This window comes from Danio rerio, chromosome 9 (genome assembly GCF_049306965.1).
Source record: "Danio rerio strain Tuebingen ecotype United States chromosome 9, GRCz12tu, whole genome shotgun sequence".
Taxonomy (NCBI): Eukaryota; Metazoa; Chordata; class Actinopteri; order Cypriniformes; family Danionidae; genus Danio; species Danio rerio.
In genome coordinates, this window is record NC_133184.1 from 43,650,001 (window position 1) to 43,667,483 (window position 17,483).

A 17,483-nucleotide genomic window follows, 5' to 3' on the forward strand; every position below is an offset into this window, starting at 1 on the left:
AATAAATGAATGAATAAATGCATAGTTTGATGGATGGATGTGGATAATTGAATGAGTAGATGGATGGATGAATGCATAGTTGGATGGATGGATACATGAATGAATGAATGAATAGTTGGATAGATGGGTGGATGAATGAATGGATAGGGGGATGGATGGTGGATGAATGAATGAATAGATAGATGCATGGGTGGTTAATTCAATGAATGGATGGATGAACGGATGCATGCATAGTTTAATGGATGGGTACATTTAAATTTTAGTCATTTATGACTGAATATTACATTTTTACATTTTAGTCATTTATGGGTGGGTGCATGAATGAATGAATAATTGAATGAATGAATGAATGAATGAATGAATGAAGCGAATGGATGGGTGGATGAATGAATGGATGGATGGATGGCTGGATAATGAAGTGAATGGATGAACAAATGAATGGATGGATGAATGCATAGTTGAATGGATGGATGAATGAATGATTTTAGTGGATTACACTAAAGCATTTTGTCTGTACCAATAACCCAGTGGTTAAATCATCGACACATAGCACTGAGGGGCTCTGGGTGACCCGAGTTCAATTCCTGGTCCTTTGTTGATCCTTCCCATGTCTCTTCTTCCTCATGCTTTCTTGTCCATTCTCTACACTGTCCTATCATTAAATGCTGAAAAACCCTAAAAATACTTATATAAAAAACACTAAAGCATTTCAGCAGTTTAATTTTTCTCAGTCACAGTTTTTGTCTAGGAAAGTTTAGAAAATATTTTTATTTTTAGTAAAGAAAAAACATAACCTATTGAATCTGATGCTTGGCTATGTAAGTAGTGGTAGCATTACTGCAAAAGAAGTTTGGTGAATAAACAGACCTTTATCTTTGAAAACCTGTCAGTAATTGTCAACCCTTTTCTCTTTTTCTGTTTTATGAAATAGAATAGAAGCAAACTTTTACCAGACGGTGCATAATGACATTGAAATTCCTTTCACATGGCACTTTCAACCTGTAGAAGTGATGCATTTGATGTGAACATGCAAAATTTGCCTCAATTGTGTCAAAATAAGTTTTGAGTTTGAAGTAAACTTTCATGCAGGGCAAAACATACCTTGCAAGTAATATAAAGCGATACTTAGCGTCTGGTGTGAACCCAGTATTATTCTTCTTAATTGAATTTGAGGAAATCTTTGCTTTGACAGTTTACCATCTAATGATATCACTTAGCAGTGACTCTCTGGGCTACGTAGGACAGACATAACCATACAGTGAATGGGAAGAGGCATCTCAGAGTTGTCCTAAAGCCCTCCTTACCGTCACCCCTGCTCAAACATACTGTACATAATGCACACACTGTTTTATGAGTTGAATGAAATGAAACTGATTTATTTCATAGCCATTAATGGTAGACAGATTCATAAAACACAAAAATGTGCTATTGTCTGTACAGAAAGTGACATTCAAAATTATACCAACCTTGGGAAACATCTATAGTTTTAAAACAATAACAATTATGTCATCAACCTCAATTATATGATCCTAGATAATGTAAACATGTAAATTAGATTAGGCTGTAATTTGAGACATCCAGGGTTTATGGTAGATAAGATCAAACCACAATATTAATGTTTTTATAATGCAAACAGCATGTCAAAGCGAGGCTTTCCCATCGGCTGTAAACCATTCCTCATGGATTCCCCATGGTGGTGCAGATTGCATACACGTATTAAGTTCATGGTTTTAATTATGCTAATGATATTGTTCTGATGTTAGCTACATGTGAAGGATTTAACATTTGTTTCATCATAAGCTCATGAATGAATTGCAGGTGTGCTATTTGTGTTGGAAAGTGAAATGTTTAGTGTCAGTGTCAAGCCATTGTTAGATTTGTGAGGCTCTGGGGCCGTGTGCAAAGGACAAGCTAATGTGTAACTCTCGAGTCTCTCTTTAACTACAATCGATTGTCTTTTTGTTAATTATTCTATTATTTAAAGCAATTAGCATCAGAATTTGCATCTGCTCCAGTACTGGGACATACAGTAAAACCTTAACTCCCATGCTACTATAAGCTAGTTAACTTTTGATTCACTTGAAGGAGAAACAAGGATGCATTTACTGTATGAATTCAGCATTTACAGGGCTTTAAAATGCCACAGTTGTGTAAATTCATTCATTCATTCAATCATTATCTTTTCGGCTTAGTCCCTTTATTAATCTGGGGTCGCCACACCGGAATGAACTGCCAACTTATCCAGGACATGTTTTACGCAGCGGATGCCCTTCCAGCTGCAATCCATCTCTGGGAAACATACACACTCATTCACACTCATACACTACGGGCAATTTAGCCTATCCAATTCACCGGGGGAGAACATGCAAACAGAAACGCCAATTGACCCAGCCAAGGCTCGAACCAGCGACCTTCTTGCTTTAAGGCGACAGCATTACCTACTGTGCCACTACGTTTCCTAGTTGTGTAAATGACGAGCCATAATGTAGTCAAATATTTCTCATTATGTTGAGAACAGTGTTGTGCACATGCTCCATAAATTAAGATTATTACAGTTTTAAACTACCAGTAAAATATTTTGCAGATATAGGGCCCTATCACACACTAGGGCTGTCAAATTAATCAAAATCAAATTGCAATAGCAATTTGAAACACTTTGATTAGTTCCATATAAAATCAGTATATATATATATATATATATATATATATATATATATATATATATATATATATATATATATATAAATTTAATAACATTCAAGTGCTTCAAAACAAATCTGCTATGCATCAGAAAATTTAAACATGCTAGACTTTCTGCGACAGTGTCGTGAGGCTTCGCAGACATGGTATCAGTTGTCATGAACTATGGCAAATTAAAATAAATCAAAATCAGCTTGAAGCTTGAATTAAACCATAAATCAAATTGCAATTGCAATTTCGGTCCAAAAAAAATCGCAACGAGATATTTTCCCCTAATCGCAGTCTAATCGATTTTTCTTATTTTTATTTTATTTTATTTTATTTTATTATTTTTTTATTTATTAATTCATTTATTTTTTGACCACACTTCATTATTATTGTTCATTAATTCGTTTGCTGGAAATTAGAACTGAAATTTGAAATAGTTTTGAAACAACTTTGGACGGATCAAACAAAATTAAATATGAAGGCTAATGGATGTTATTACGTGTTAATGTTGTTATATTGGAAGAGACGCAACATTAAGTTTCTACTGGTGCTGGGTGAAAATAAGAGAAATCACAACCAAGGAATATGTGAAACAAAAATAACAATTTATTAAATGATGATATTATACAAAGAATATAGGAATTTGGAATTAAATTTAAATAAATCAAACGAAAAACAGGAGTGTTGATAAAACAAAGAAATAAATATAACAAAAAGCTGCCACCTGTCAACCTTTACACAGAAAGGGTCCTTAACAAATTTCCTCACTTCATCGGGGATTGTCAAATAATCAAACGTATCGGCAAAGTTGGTTTTCAGTGCGTCTAGGAAACCTGTTGTTGACCTGATGTGCGAGCACAAAGTAGTTATCAGTCAATATGTCTCACCCTTTTTATAGTCTTTGGGCTTACCACCTAAAGGTAGCTTGCGCCACTCGCTTATGTCACGTGACTAATGCTCTGCACAGCCTTTTAACTGCAGCTCCTGCTGTATCGAACAGACGCACAACACGTTATAACTATAGTGACCGTTTTTCGACTGAACTAAATTTACCTTTGATTTCTTGGGCACACCATTTGGAGGGCCAGAACAAATTGCCTCTGGGCCCGAGTTTGGCCCGCGGGCTGCCAATTGAATAACCCTGGTTTACAGTTTTGATCCTTTAGAAATCATGTTAATCTGTTGCTCAAAAACATGTATTATTAATGTAAATGTTAATACTTTATTAACATTGATCATTTGATATAGATAGAATGTTTAAATGAACATCATTTAAATGTATTCTCTATTATTGATGATTGATTGAATGGATTATTCTGAATACAAGTATACATTTTTTCTCAGCCAAAAGAGTGTGGCTTGAATGTGTAAAGTAGTTCTGTTATAGCGTCAGTACATTTACTGTAGTCATAATTTTCTCACGCTGCCACACACACACTTTCTTCTATCTTCACAATAGTCTTGTCTCATATCCTCCCATGGCTGTTCTGAAAGCTTTCTCAAATAGTGTCACAGATCAAAATGGGGTTATGTAGTGTCTGGACTCCACTGAAGCTTGTAAGAGCTATTAGATTTGGGGGAAAATGGCTTCGTTGGAAAATGGAAGTGATTGTGCTAGATTTCTCACTGGGTCAGAGGCGCTTCATGGACCTTTTTTATAACAATGGAGCCTCTGAACGCCAATAGACACTGTGCTCAATTCATTCTGTAATGGATCAACTGAGAGGGCAAATCCTGCCATTGCCAAGATGACTTGACTGTCAGAAAAAAGTCTAAATGTGGAAGTGCTGCGTTGAAAGGCTTTGTGCCGCCAAGGTTAAAGGGGTTTGTTGCGATAAATTGGCAGTGTTGATGTCACATTGGATTATGTAGTACATTAACTTACAATGTATTGGCAAAAGACATGGATGTGCTGCAGTGCTGGTTTCCAATTGCATGGAAATGTACTGTATTATGGCACAGAAGTCAATAATATATTCTACAAGCCTGTTTGACGTAAATATGTCAGGTGTGATATATTCGATTCCTGACATCTGACTCGAAGTAATCCTTTTTTACATTTAAGTGTGTAATATTGGTCAATTACATATTTTGACTTTTTTTTCCTCTCAGGATTAATAACTGATGCCTCGTAACGTTTTAGGATAAACTAATTACAGCTTGCATCTCATTTAAAAAGTTTGATTGGAAAATGCGTTCTGAGAAACCCACAGATTAAAATGCCAATCTTATGTAAACCAATCTAAGTTGAAGCTGATAGAGCTAGTTTTAGGGTGGATGTTCATATTAGGGAATGTTTTTAAATGTGGAGACTATGTTTCTGTTATTTCGGTCTAGTTTGATTCTAAGTTTCAGTCTTTGACTCTTCCGTGCTATATTAAATCTGATGTAGTTAATTTTTTTGTTAATATAAAAATATTTCTACAACAATACAATTGCGCTGAATTGACAGTTATACACATAAGCAACACATTCAGTGGTACTGGGAAGGCACATTGGCTTAGTGGCTAGCACTGTTGCCTCACAGCAAGAAGGTCACTGGTACGAGTCCCACCTGGGCCAGTTGCCGTTTCTGTTTGCAGTTTGGATTGGGTAAACAAAAACTGGCCTTGGGGTATGAGTGATTGAGAAAATGTATGGTACTTGGTTCCAATTGGAAGCAATGGTAATGATAATGTTAACAAAATGCATCTGCTGCGTAAAATATGTGCCAGAATAGTTGGCGGTTCATTGCGCTGCTGATGAATAAAGGACTAAGCCGAAGGAAAATGAATGAATGAATTCAGTGGTACTGTTACTGCTTTATAGCACTAATAATTCATATAAAAACCTAGATGTAGTGTTGTTTGTTGTCTTCATTTCATAATTGAAGTACTTTTTTTAGTTTTTATTTATTTTTCCATAAAGATGTTTTCATTTTGAATTTATGTTTGTTTAAGCTGTCAAAATGTGCTGTTTGGCATATACTGTACCAAATATCTTAATAAGAATGCATGTGAATAAAGTAGGAGAAACATAATTGCTAACTTTTTAGCCATGTCATAACATATTTTACATTTCGTAATGATATAAATAATATAATATTTGCTATAGGGTATGTCATTTATGTACTGTATGCATGCATATATGCAGAATACTATAAACAGTCCAGCCTTTTTAATGCTGTTCCACAGTTTTGTAAGGTCATTGGCTATTAATGTTCTCATGTCAGAATGTGGTAATAATTCCATAAAGAACATCTATCATGAGCCCATAAGTCTTATTTTATTTGAGTTTTAATGTGTAAGAGTCCAGAAATATGTGGGACAAAGTGGTGTTTTTCTTCTTCATTGTTCTTTGGTTTTTTGAAGAGGTCAAGAACATGGATCAGTAAATAAAGAGGCACGTTATTAAACTGCTAATTTTTAACTCTAACATGGGGCCCTTTAAGATCTTTACTGGTCTATAGTAAAACATTGACTACTGAGAAGATGTTTATGTCAAGGTTGGATTGTTTGGTGAACATATGGATGCTACAGGTCATCAGCAGTCTGTGACATGGAAAAAAAATGACACACTTCAGCAGACAAAATAAATAGACATACCTCAGCAGACATGTAAAACTAGTTACATTATAAAGTTGGCAGATTTCTTAGAATCATGATGTAACGTGAAGCAGACGCTGACAAGGGAGGTGCGGATCCAAATGCAGGTTTATTGAGTGGTCAGGAAAGCAATGGTCAACACAGGGGCAAAAAGGCTTATGCAGATAATCCAGATTTGTAAACAAATAACAGGCGAGTTGTCAGAAGGCAGGCAGAAAACAAGAATAAACAGTAAAATAAACAAACAAGGCGAGAGTCAAAACCGGCAAGGCAAGGAAACCGCATCGTAATGTTCACAATTAAGTATATCAAGACTCAGCAATGAATTGTGTATGTGTGTGCTGTGTACATAGTCCTTGTAATCAGTCCATAATGATCTTCCGGTTGTGAGTGTGTGCAATCAGCGGAATCTGGAACAGGTGCATGAGAGCGGTGCAAGACTGGAACTTAAAGTTCATGTAATGGTGGATTTGACACAAAAGTATGTACAAATGATAATAAATCGATGTCTGTGATTAAAAACTTATTTAATTATTCTTTATTTGATTATTTATTATGAAATAAATCTTAAAAATATTCTATAAAGTAATTGTCTTTCTTAGTTTTTAAAAAAATAAATTACATTATTTATTTTCATACATAAATGTGCCCTGTGTAGTTGTGACATACAAAATGAATCACACTGCAATAAAAAAACGATTAATTTTTCTTTGGATAGTTTTATAATGATTGTTTACTAGTTTTTGTCTTGTTTCTAGTCCAGATATCTACAAGAAATATTAATTCAAGAAGCATTTTCTAGACAAGTAAAAGTTATTGTATTACTTTTAGAGTGTTTTCAAGTGTAAAAACAATAGCAAAATAATCTTGTTTTCAGTTTGAAATTAGATTATTTTACTTACCTTACTGGCAGATAATTTAGAATGTTTTAAGTAAAAACCCACTTAATTTTGATTTATTATTTCTGAAAAAAAACAAAAAAACATTTGATAACATTTTTACTTGCACTGTAAAAACCAACAGTCAACTTTATCAAATGAAATGAGTTTAGTTAAATGACTGAAAGTTAATTCTACTCTTTTAAAAAGAATTTTGAACTCAGTGTTAGAGGTAAAGAGTTAATAAATACTTCTTTACTTCAACTTAAATGGAGCAAGTTCACAGTATTGATATAGATACCTTTTTTTTTACTCAAATGGTTTGTTGCAATCTGTTTCCTTAAATGGTTTGAGTTGTCTTAACTTATTGCATTTTTCATTATTCAGCTGGTTTGAGTTCTCTTTATTTATTGGGTTTTACTGTGCTCAAATTGCTTTGTTTACTCAAATGGAATAAATTTGCTCAATTGGGTTAGTTTTTGAACTTAAATGGTTTGTTTCGACCGGTTTCCTCAAATGGTTTGAGTTACCTTAACCTTTTGGGTTTTACAGTGAAATTTAAAAATGTTTTTTTATTAAAGAAGACAAGAAACATTAATTATATAACATTAATCATAGATATAATAAATAACAATAAATATATAATTAAAATAAAATGTAATTAATTTATTTTATTTTTGTTTAAACTAAATTTTAAATCTTTTTAAATAACATTAGTAAATCCTCATAATTATGTTACAGTTTTTTTCTGTCTTGACACTAGTAGTCTTGATCTCGATTGGACTGGACCAAGTAATGATGATGTTGTTACAAAAATGGAAGCACTTTTCAGTTGCACAAGTCTTTATGACAGTGATTAGTGTCAGATGTCTGGGTTGTTGCATTCATGTACAAGAGCAGACGCACAAGGCCTTAGGGGGCGCAGGAAAAGTCTGTCTATCCCCACACACATCTGGATTCTGAAATGAAAATTTATTGCCCGCTGTCAGAAAAGCAGCAGTTTTAGGATTCTGCTTTCCCTAAAGTCATTTTCAAAAGTCTGACAATCGTCTCCTGGCCGATAGTCTTTTGGGGGTTAAACATGTCCGCTGTTTACACAACAGCACCTGAACATGTGCAGGAATGTGAGGTGAGCTCCAAAAATCTCCTCCTTCTCTTCTAAGCTTGTCATTATGCTGTCATGATCTAAAGACATGCTTTACTTTCTGAACAGTGAAACTCTGAACTCTTGTTAAATAAACCCAAGCTCAACATCATCAACAGAAACTCGCACCAAAACCATATGTAAGGTGTTTTCTTTTTCTAATCCTTTCATGTGCAATAAAAGAAAGAAGGGTTTTGTTTCGACTCGTAACAAAAGCAGCATCTGAACCTAATGATGAATATGTAAGCCCCTGAAGGTCTTTGATCCTTGTTGGATAAATACGACCATGTGCTTGTGAGCTGTAGTTGTAGTCTTTTTTTTTTGGATTGTTTAAAACACTGACTTCATGACATGAAAGCGTCTCAAAGTTCAAAGAAGTTGACATAATGTCCCTCTGAAATCTAAAAAAGGGGTGGTGTTAATATTTTATCATGGAAAAAAATATCTGTTAATTAGCAGTTTTCTGTATTTTGTGATACATTTTATTTTCTCCATTTATTTTTGCTTTTGAATTTCATTATGGGACTATTGGGAACCTTGAATAGTTAAAAAAGTGACTTTTATCATCATTTTTAATAGTTTAAAGTGATATATTGTCTTGGTTGGTGTTGAATGTTAACTGCCCTGCCAAGAAAACAATGTTTGGATTGCAGTTCTTAACTCCTAATGTCGCTAGTTATCACATGCATAATCATTATGTAATCAATGCATAATTTTCAACAAATCCCATAATTTCTAAAATATCAGCCTCTACCAAATGGTTGATATGTCGGTTTATAATAAAATTCATTCATTCATTTCCTTTTTAGCTTAGTTCCTTAATTAAATTGGTGTCGGCACAGTGGAATGAACCACCAACTTATCCAGCACATGTTTTACGCAGCGAATGCCCCTCCAACCACAACCCATTTGGTAAAATTACTGGAATTAATTCATATACTATGAAAAATCAGAAAATACGAAGTGTAAGACCAATTTATTAAAAAAATATATTCAAAATAAAACATTTCTGAATACTAAATCATATTTTCTTTTTGAAGTATGGCATAAAATATTGTTAGATTCTCAGTTAACATGCATTTAGTTTTATTGAAAAAAAAAAAAAACAAGAGAGCAAGTGTAGAAGTGCAAAAGGATTGTTTGATTTTCTTTGTAAACCAACAATGCTGTGTGTGTAAAAGCATTATTTATTATCATTTATTTATTTAAAGTCAGTTTATTTACAGTAAATTATTATTTACAGTCATTCTTTAAATTACTTTAACACTAATTTTTTAAAACAGTAAAAACTTGGTCAGCCATTTGGTAGAGTGGCAGTCAAAGGGTTATGGTACAGAAACCTTGTAAAAAAACTGCCAGTACATTTTCTACAATTTTAAAGACTTATTTCTCTCTATATTGTTTTGTATACATTATATTGTTTCAAACTACTGAAATGTCAATGAAAGTCACTTTGTTAAACTGTCGAGTTTAATTTTTTTAACATCAAAAGTTGACAGAGCAGAGATCAAGCTCCTATAATGCAGTTCGCAACCATAAATTAACAGAAAACACTTGTGAATCAATTTCTGAAGCTGTGTATTAAAATATATTTGTTTACAGTGTAGTGTGCTTTAAAACTGAGACAAAACGAAAAAAAATCCTTCTTAAATGCATGTCTCTTCACTTTGCTAAGGGTCACCAATATTTTATGAAATCACTGACTACATAAGATATTCAGTCCAGTCAAATGCCCTCTAGTTTCTGCACTACAAAAAAAAAAAAAAAAATGCTGCGTTATATCAACCCAAATCTCGGTCAGTGTACAAAAACATGCAATTTAGGTTAATTGACTAATTCAAATTGGCACCACAGACATGCACCTAGTAAGTAGTAATCTGTTAAGAGCAATCACCATCTGTTCATTAGTTTCTACAGCAGGGGACTTCTCGAGATCTACCTGAGCTCAAACTCCCCTCTCGCCTTGCAAACGGGAGGGAGCCTTGGGCTCGAGGACCTTATAAACTCAGGGCTCTCTCCCGGGACAGCATGCCAAACAAGCTTTATAATCAATCATCAGCTAAGTGTAAAGTCTTGAAATTAACTTAATTGATTTGTGTTAAGACTTCGTAAAGGAATTTATGGAACCAAACTTTTTTACAGTGTAATACAGACTAGTCCAACTGCTGTTTTTTATTTTTTATTTAAGTAATAGGATAAAATTTAATTTAATGTTTGTGTTAGTTTGTGTTTCTTTACCTAACTTGGCTTTATTTCTTGGATCGTGAAGTGTTCTGGTCCCTACGAGACATGACTGAAATTGCTGTTTTATGACATGTAAAGGCTGAGATATACTAAGTTTGAAGTTCACCCATTAGGTAGCATCTCACCATCTGTGAGTGTCTGTCAGGCTAGTTTGTTTGGCCTGTTTCATTAGTTGACTCTCATCAGGCTCAAATTGGAGGACTTTTGCCCAATTCAGCATATAGAATCATCAATTGTCATAAAAAAAAGCAAGTGCTCTGATTTGTAGCTGAACAGCCAATCAGATTGCTCTTTCATCACAATCGACATACATGCTCAATTGGGGAAACTCCCTACAACATGACCTCGATGAGAGTCAACAAGTGGAACACACCAAACAGACTATCCTAACAGAAAACTAAAACCAAAATGTTTTCTGACGAAACTAAGCAAACAATGCAAGTCAAAAAAATTGTCCAATTAAACATCATGAACAATATGAAAAAAGAGGTATGTGTTGGGCAGGAATCACTCAAAAGATGCCCTATGTACAGAATGTGTGTGAATGTGTGTGTGTGTGTGTGTGTGTAGACAGGAAGGGTCTTGCACTGTCCAGCTGTAACCTCACACCTCTTTCTCCTCCTCATGACATGTCAGCACATGAACCTGTGATGTTTCCATGTCTAGCTTATCTTCACAACTAGCTAAATATGTCTGTGCTGAGTGACATTAGCATGAGCTTGATGCTTTCCATCCTTAAGTTCTGCAGGGCAAGCCATATGCTCTCACCTGCCAGTCTGAAATTGATTGATTTATATGCACGCATGCATTCATTTTATATTTCTGTACATTTTTGTTAAGTATTTTATATATTTCTATTGGAATTGTTAATGTATTAATAAACTATTTTATAGTTTTAAAATGGGTTTTTTATTTTATTTAAGCATTTTTACAGTATACTTGTACAATTCTGTTAACTCCTTGTTTCTGAGCAATCTAAAACTGAAAAAGCATTGAAATTCTCTTCCTTAGGCAAGAACAAGTTTTATATTTTCAAGAAAAGAGTCGAGAAAAAAGTATTGTATGTTTTTAACCTTTGTCTCCTGGGTAATATAAAAATAATTTACAGTGTTCTCGTGGTGTAAAGCATTTATTAAACATGTCAGTGCAATAATACCATAGTAAATTTTGTTCATGAATGTCCTCTGGGAACAATGAGCTAGAATGTTACTTTCTTATACAATTCCTTGTGTCATTTTGCGTTCCAGTGAACGTGTTTTCTTGCTCAAACAGAAGGTTGCGTGTTTGTTCATGATATCAAACATTCCCATACATGTACAATCTATCTGAATATTCTTTAGAGCGCCAGCTGTCTGTTTTATTCATACATTTCTTTTTCTGAGCAAGAATTCAACTACATTTTGCTCACAAAAGACACTACACTCTGCCAAACATAATACTTTCCTATAACATTTCACAACTAAAACAAGGCAAAATCCACTGCTTGATTTTCCACCACGACTGTCAATGTTGAACACTTCCTCCACAATATGTATTTGAGCAGACTAATGAAATGCTTTTTAACCCAGTCCCACGCTGTTGTCCGTCCCTGACCAATGAGCTGCACGATTCTTAATCAACTGACAATTGCAAATCGGGTTTTTTTGTACATTAAAAATAAAGATCACAAAGTTAAATAATGATTTATTGGAGGTCCTGACAAAACTTAATTAGCTTTAATAAACCTTTAAAAAAAATTTTTTTGGGGTGGGGTGGGGTTGGGGGGGGGGAATTATTATTCTTCCTAATGTGGTTTTAAACCTTTATGAGTTTCTTTCTTATGTTGAACACAAAAGAAGATGTTTTGAAAAATGTTTTTAGCTGGCACCAATTACCAATTGGCTTCATTATTTAGATATTTATGGTTTAGGAGATTACATTAAAGGAATATTCACCCAAAAAATAAAAATGACCTAGTTTATGGTCCCTCATGGGGTTTTAAACCTTTGAGTTTCTTCTGTTGAACACAAATGGAGATGTTTTTTTGAATTCTCGTTGCTGGGACCTGTTGACATTCGTAGTAGGGATAAATTACCATAGAAGTCAGTGGGTCGCAGAAATCAGCATTTTTCAAAATGTCTTCTTTTGTGCTCAACAGAACAAATAAACTCATTAAGGTTTTAAACTACAAAAGAGTGAATAAATGATCATTTAAATTATAATATTTTTTTAAAATCTAAGTTTGAAAGTATGATTCATAAACTTGCTCATAAAGATGTATCGTTTCATTACTAGATCACCCAGAATTTTTAATATTCTCTTGATCAATAATTTAATGACAAATATGTCATTAATAGTGTCAATGTATCATTAGAAGAATCAGTTTGCTTTCAAGTTGTAAGTTTTTTTTTTATTTTATTTTTTTATGTTCATAGATGGTTATCCAAGTACTTCTATACAATTAAAGGAATGGTTCACCCAAAATTGACAATCAATAATTACCTCATCATTTCTAAAAAAAAAAAAAAAAAAAAAAAAAGATATTTTGAAGAATGGTAGGGAAAAATAGAAATCAATGGTGGCCAACAACAAGCATTCTTCAAAATATCTTCTTATGTGTTCAACAGAAAAAAGAAACTCAAATAGCTTTTGAACAAGTGAAGAGTGAGAAAATAATGACAATTTATTTTTGGGTTACCTATACATTAATAATGATAATTATTAATTACGTTAATTGCAATGATAATTCTATAATAATAATAATAATAATAAAAATAATAATACTAGATGGAAAAACTTAAAGACCAAATATGATGACTGCTCTCTCTTTGTTAAATGCAGATTTGAATAAACCCCTGTGGTCATCAAAGCTTTAATAATAATAATAATAATAATAATAATAATAATAATAATATGTAAAGCATGTTGACTTTGAATTTAGTTTTTAAATCGAGATTGGGATCTTTTAATGATTAATCGTGCAGCTCTTCCAGACTGTCCAATTTTTTGTTTTGCCATATAAAAAATACTACAGTAATTTATATTAAATACCAGTGTTTTTGAGCCATACTATAGCCATACATACTATATTTCTTTGTAAGGAAGTCTTGTTGGTTTAATTTTGAGTAGAAAAAAAGCAGTCCTAATAAAAAAAATTAAAAAAAAAACATTTTAAGATCAATATTTTTAGCCCCCTTATGCAATATTTGTCTACAGAACAAACCATAATTATACAATGACTTGCCTAATTGCCCTAGCATACCTAATTAACCTAGTTTAGCCCTTAAATGTCCTTTAAGCTGAGTATCTTGAAAAATATCTAGTAAAATAATATGTGCTATTAATATTAAATTGGGGAAAATATATAGAAGGGGCTAATAATTCAGGAGGTTTAATTCTGACTTCAACTGTACACTATAAAACACTTGACTATAGTATGGTTTAGAAACACTAGAACATTTACTGCAGTATTTTATTCAGTGGGATTTTGTAATAAACCATTTATTTATATTTTTCTCCTTTTCTTCCACAGAAGAAAGTGGAGTGTCGCTGTTGCAACTAATTGGCGATCCTCCACCCAACGGCGTCTCCAAAGTCTTCGACCAAGCAAACAGTCCTGGATATGTGTTTGGACCAAGCTCAAATGTGGGTCAGTCTGCTGCAGCCCACCTGCCCAATCCCTTCTACCGCGATTTCTCCCTCATCTTCAATATAAAACCCACATCCTCCAAGCCTGGCGTGATCTTCTCCATCACTGACCCCACTCAGAACATCATGTATGTTGGCGTGAAGCTGTCGGCGGTGGAAAGAGGCAAACAGTCCATTATCTTCTACTACACCGAGCCTGATTCGCAGAGCTCCTATGAGGCGGCCAGATTCTCTGTTTCCTCCATGTTGAACATATGGACGCGCTTTTCCATCAGCGTTTTGAACGAGCAGGTTTCTCTCTACTTTAACTGCGACTCGGATCCTCAGGTTGTCAATTTCGAGCGCTCGCCTGATGATATGGACATGGATGCTGGCGCTGGAGTGTTTGTGGGACATGCCAGTGGAGCAGACCCGGATAAGTTTTTGGTATGTATTTGTCAGAGTAAAACTTTTGATGATTTCTCATTGAAAACGGGTTAAATGGCAGTGAGGAGATAAGGGAAAGGGGATTGTAACGTTACATCTCTGGGGTTGATTGACTACTGTGTGATTTTGTTGGTCAAATTGGGCTGTTTAAAATGAACAAATGTTCTGTTGTTGGAGAAAATCTGCCATCATTTCTTGCAGTGGAGTAGTTAATTAGTTTAAGAAACCACAGGGGAGCAATTAGCTCATGTTAGTTTTGTGTGGCAGTGTCCAGCAATAGACCTCACAGCTTGTTCTGAGATCGGTTTCAGACATTATGTTTTTCCCGAGTTCCAAATGCTGATAAATAGTTTTTTGTCTTGTTTTGTTTTGTGTTTCATGTTTTTTGTTTAATTTAATTTAGTTTAGTTTTGTTTTTGTTTCATGATGTTTTGTTTCGTGTTTTGTTTTGTTTAATTTTTAATTTTTTGCTTTGCTTTGCTTTGATTTGTTTTTTTGTCTTGTGTTTTGTTTCTTGTTTTTTTGTTTAGTTTTTTGTTTTGTTTTGTTTCTTGTTTTGTTTTGTGTTTTGCTGCATGTGTTTTATGTTTTATGTTTTTAGTTTAGTTTAGTTTTTAGTTTAGTTTTCTTTTCTTTTTTGTTTCATGTTTCCTTTTGTGTTTTGCTTTGTTTTTTGTTTTGTTTCGTGTTTTGTTTGTTTTGCCGTTTCATTGTTTTTTATTTTTTTTTTTGTTTTTCGTGTTTTATATATACATTTGTAAATGAAAACACACACATTTTTATTTTATTAATTTTCTTTATAAATGGGTGAATTCATTAAACAAGGTATTTTTTTCACATCATACAAAGCATGTACATTTTTTAAAAATATCAGTTATAATTACAAAATAAATTAATATTTTACGTATTTTTATTTTTAAAAAATGTGGTATCCTTTTTCTTTTTTCTTTTTTATGTTGCATTTATCTAATGTCTATTTTTAATATATTTAATATTTAATTTCTTTAAACATTTTTGTAGTGTAATGAATAAACTTCCATTAGTCAATAGCAATTTGGGGATTATACAAATTAATATAAATAAATAAATATAAAACATTACATGAAGATATATAAATACTGTACAATATACTATGTACATTTAAAGAAATGTATCAGTTAGTTTTATACACAGAAAGACCATTTCATCCTCAAAAAAATTTATATATTAAAATCTTTTTAATTAATTTTAAATGATTAATTTTGTTTCTTTAAAATGTGTCATTTATGTAAATGTTTATGTTTAATGTAATTACCTGCCTGGATGTTTTTAATAGTTTTAATGTTTATTTATTTTCGTTATATATTTTAATATATATTATATTTCAATAGCCATTTAGGGGATTATATATGACAATTTCAAATAAATATATAAATAAATAAATATGAAAACAATACATAAAATATAGAAATGCATCAAACCATGAATATTTTTAAAATATATCAGCTAGTTTGATACATGGAAAGACAATTTTCACCCCCCCCCCCCTACCCCCCCCCCCCCCCCACAAATTTTTTTTTTTTTTACATTTTATTGTTTTGATTTTCTTCCACTTTAAAAGGTTTATTTTTAAAATTTTATTATTATTTTTTTTAATAAATTTTAAAATGTAATTTCTATTGGAATGTAACAACATGAATTAAACAATAGCAATGTAAGGGATTATATGAGATATTCAAATGAATGAATTTAAATAAATGAAAAAAATTTGATTAATTAATACATAAATAAATAAAAAAACTAATACATAAATTATATAAATAAAACTTTTCACCATCGTTTGACATAGTGAATTTGAAATATATTAAATAAAACATTAAGTTATATTGTTGAAGTCAGAATTATTAGCCCCCTTTGAATTTTTTTCTCTCAGAAAAAAAGAGCAAATACATTTTCACTGTATGTCTGATAATTATTTTTTCTTCTGGAAAAGTCTTATTTGTTTTATTTTGGCTAGAATATAAGCAGTTTTTAATTTTTTAAACACACTTTTAAGGACAAAATTATTAGCCCCTTTAGGCAATTTTTTTTCTCTACAGTCTACAGAACAAACCATTGTTATTCAATAACTTGCCTAATTGCCCTAACCTGCCTAGTTAACCTAATTAACCTAGTTAAGACTTTAAATGTCTCTTTAAGCTGTATAGAAGTGTTTCGAAAAATATCTAGTAAAATATTATTTACAGTCATCGTGGCAAAAACTATATATATATATATATATATATATATACATACATACATACATACATACATACATACATACAATAACAATTACTAAGAATTCCCAGTTTTGTCCAGCAGATTCTTCTCCAACTGCTTTTGCTGCCAGATTGGCGTAAGTGACCTGTGAAGCGATGTGATTGAACGCTTTTCTCAGTGTCCATCAGTTATGCTGGCTCTTTCTTGCATGTCCTTCAATAACCATAGTGAGGCGACCGAGGCAGCAGGAATGCCTCACATTTCCCACAGCTCATAATGATCACTCAAAAGCAGATGGATCGTGTTCACTTAGTTTGGCTCCGTGTTTCATGTGGCTGCTATTTCCTGTGGGAAGGAGATGGCCATCATAATTACAGACCTGATTAGCCAGGATATGATTGCTCTTCCATCCCTCGCTCTCATTGAGAACATGTGCTTATCTGCAGAAGTGTGGGCCAATCTGGGCTGTCAATCTGACCCTGCGCTGGGGCTTTCAGAGGGTCAAAGCGTGACACAAAAGGACAACTGAGACGTCATAAAACTTCCTTCACTGCTTTCTGCTCTTAAACCTTTGACCTTCGCACAGGGCGTTTACTAAGATGTGAGAAAGACAGTCCTGTCAGATCTGATCAGCAATGTTTTCAACACATTTCT

General features: G+C 33.0%; 1 protein-coding gene across 4 annotated transcripts in view; it reads left to right on the plus strand.

The window, feature by feature from the left end:
* The window catches only part of col18a1a (collagen type XVIII alpha 1 chain a), a 158,300-nt gene that overhangs the window by 98,634 nt on the left and 42,183 nt on the right, over positions 1-17,483 (plus strand). For all 4 annotated transcript variants that reach the window (XM_021478722.2, XM_073912047.1, XM_021478720.3 and 1 more), the window contains one exon: positions 14,050-14,591. In XM_021478722.2, the coding sequence (XP_021334397.1) occupies positions 14,050-14,591 (542 nt within the window). The remainder of the gene's footprint in view (positions 1-14,049; positions 14,592-17,483) is intronic.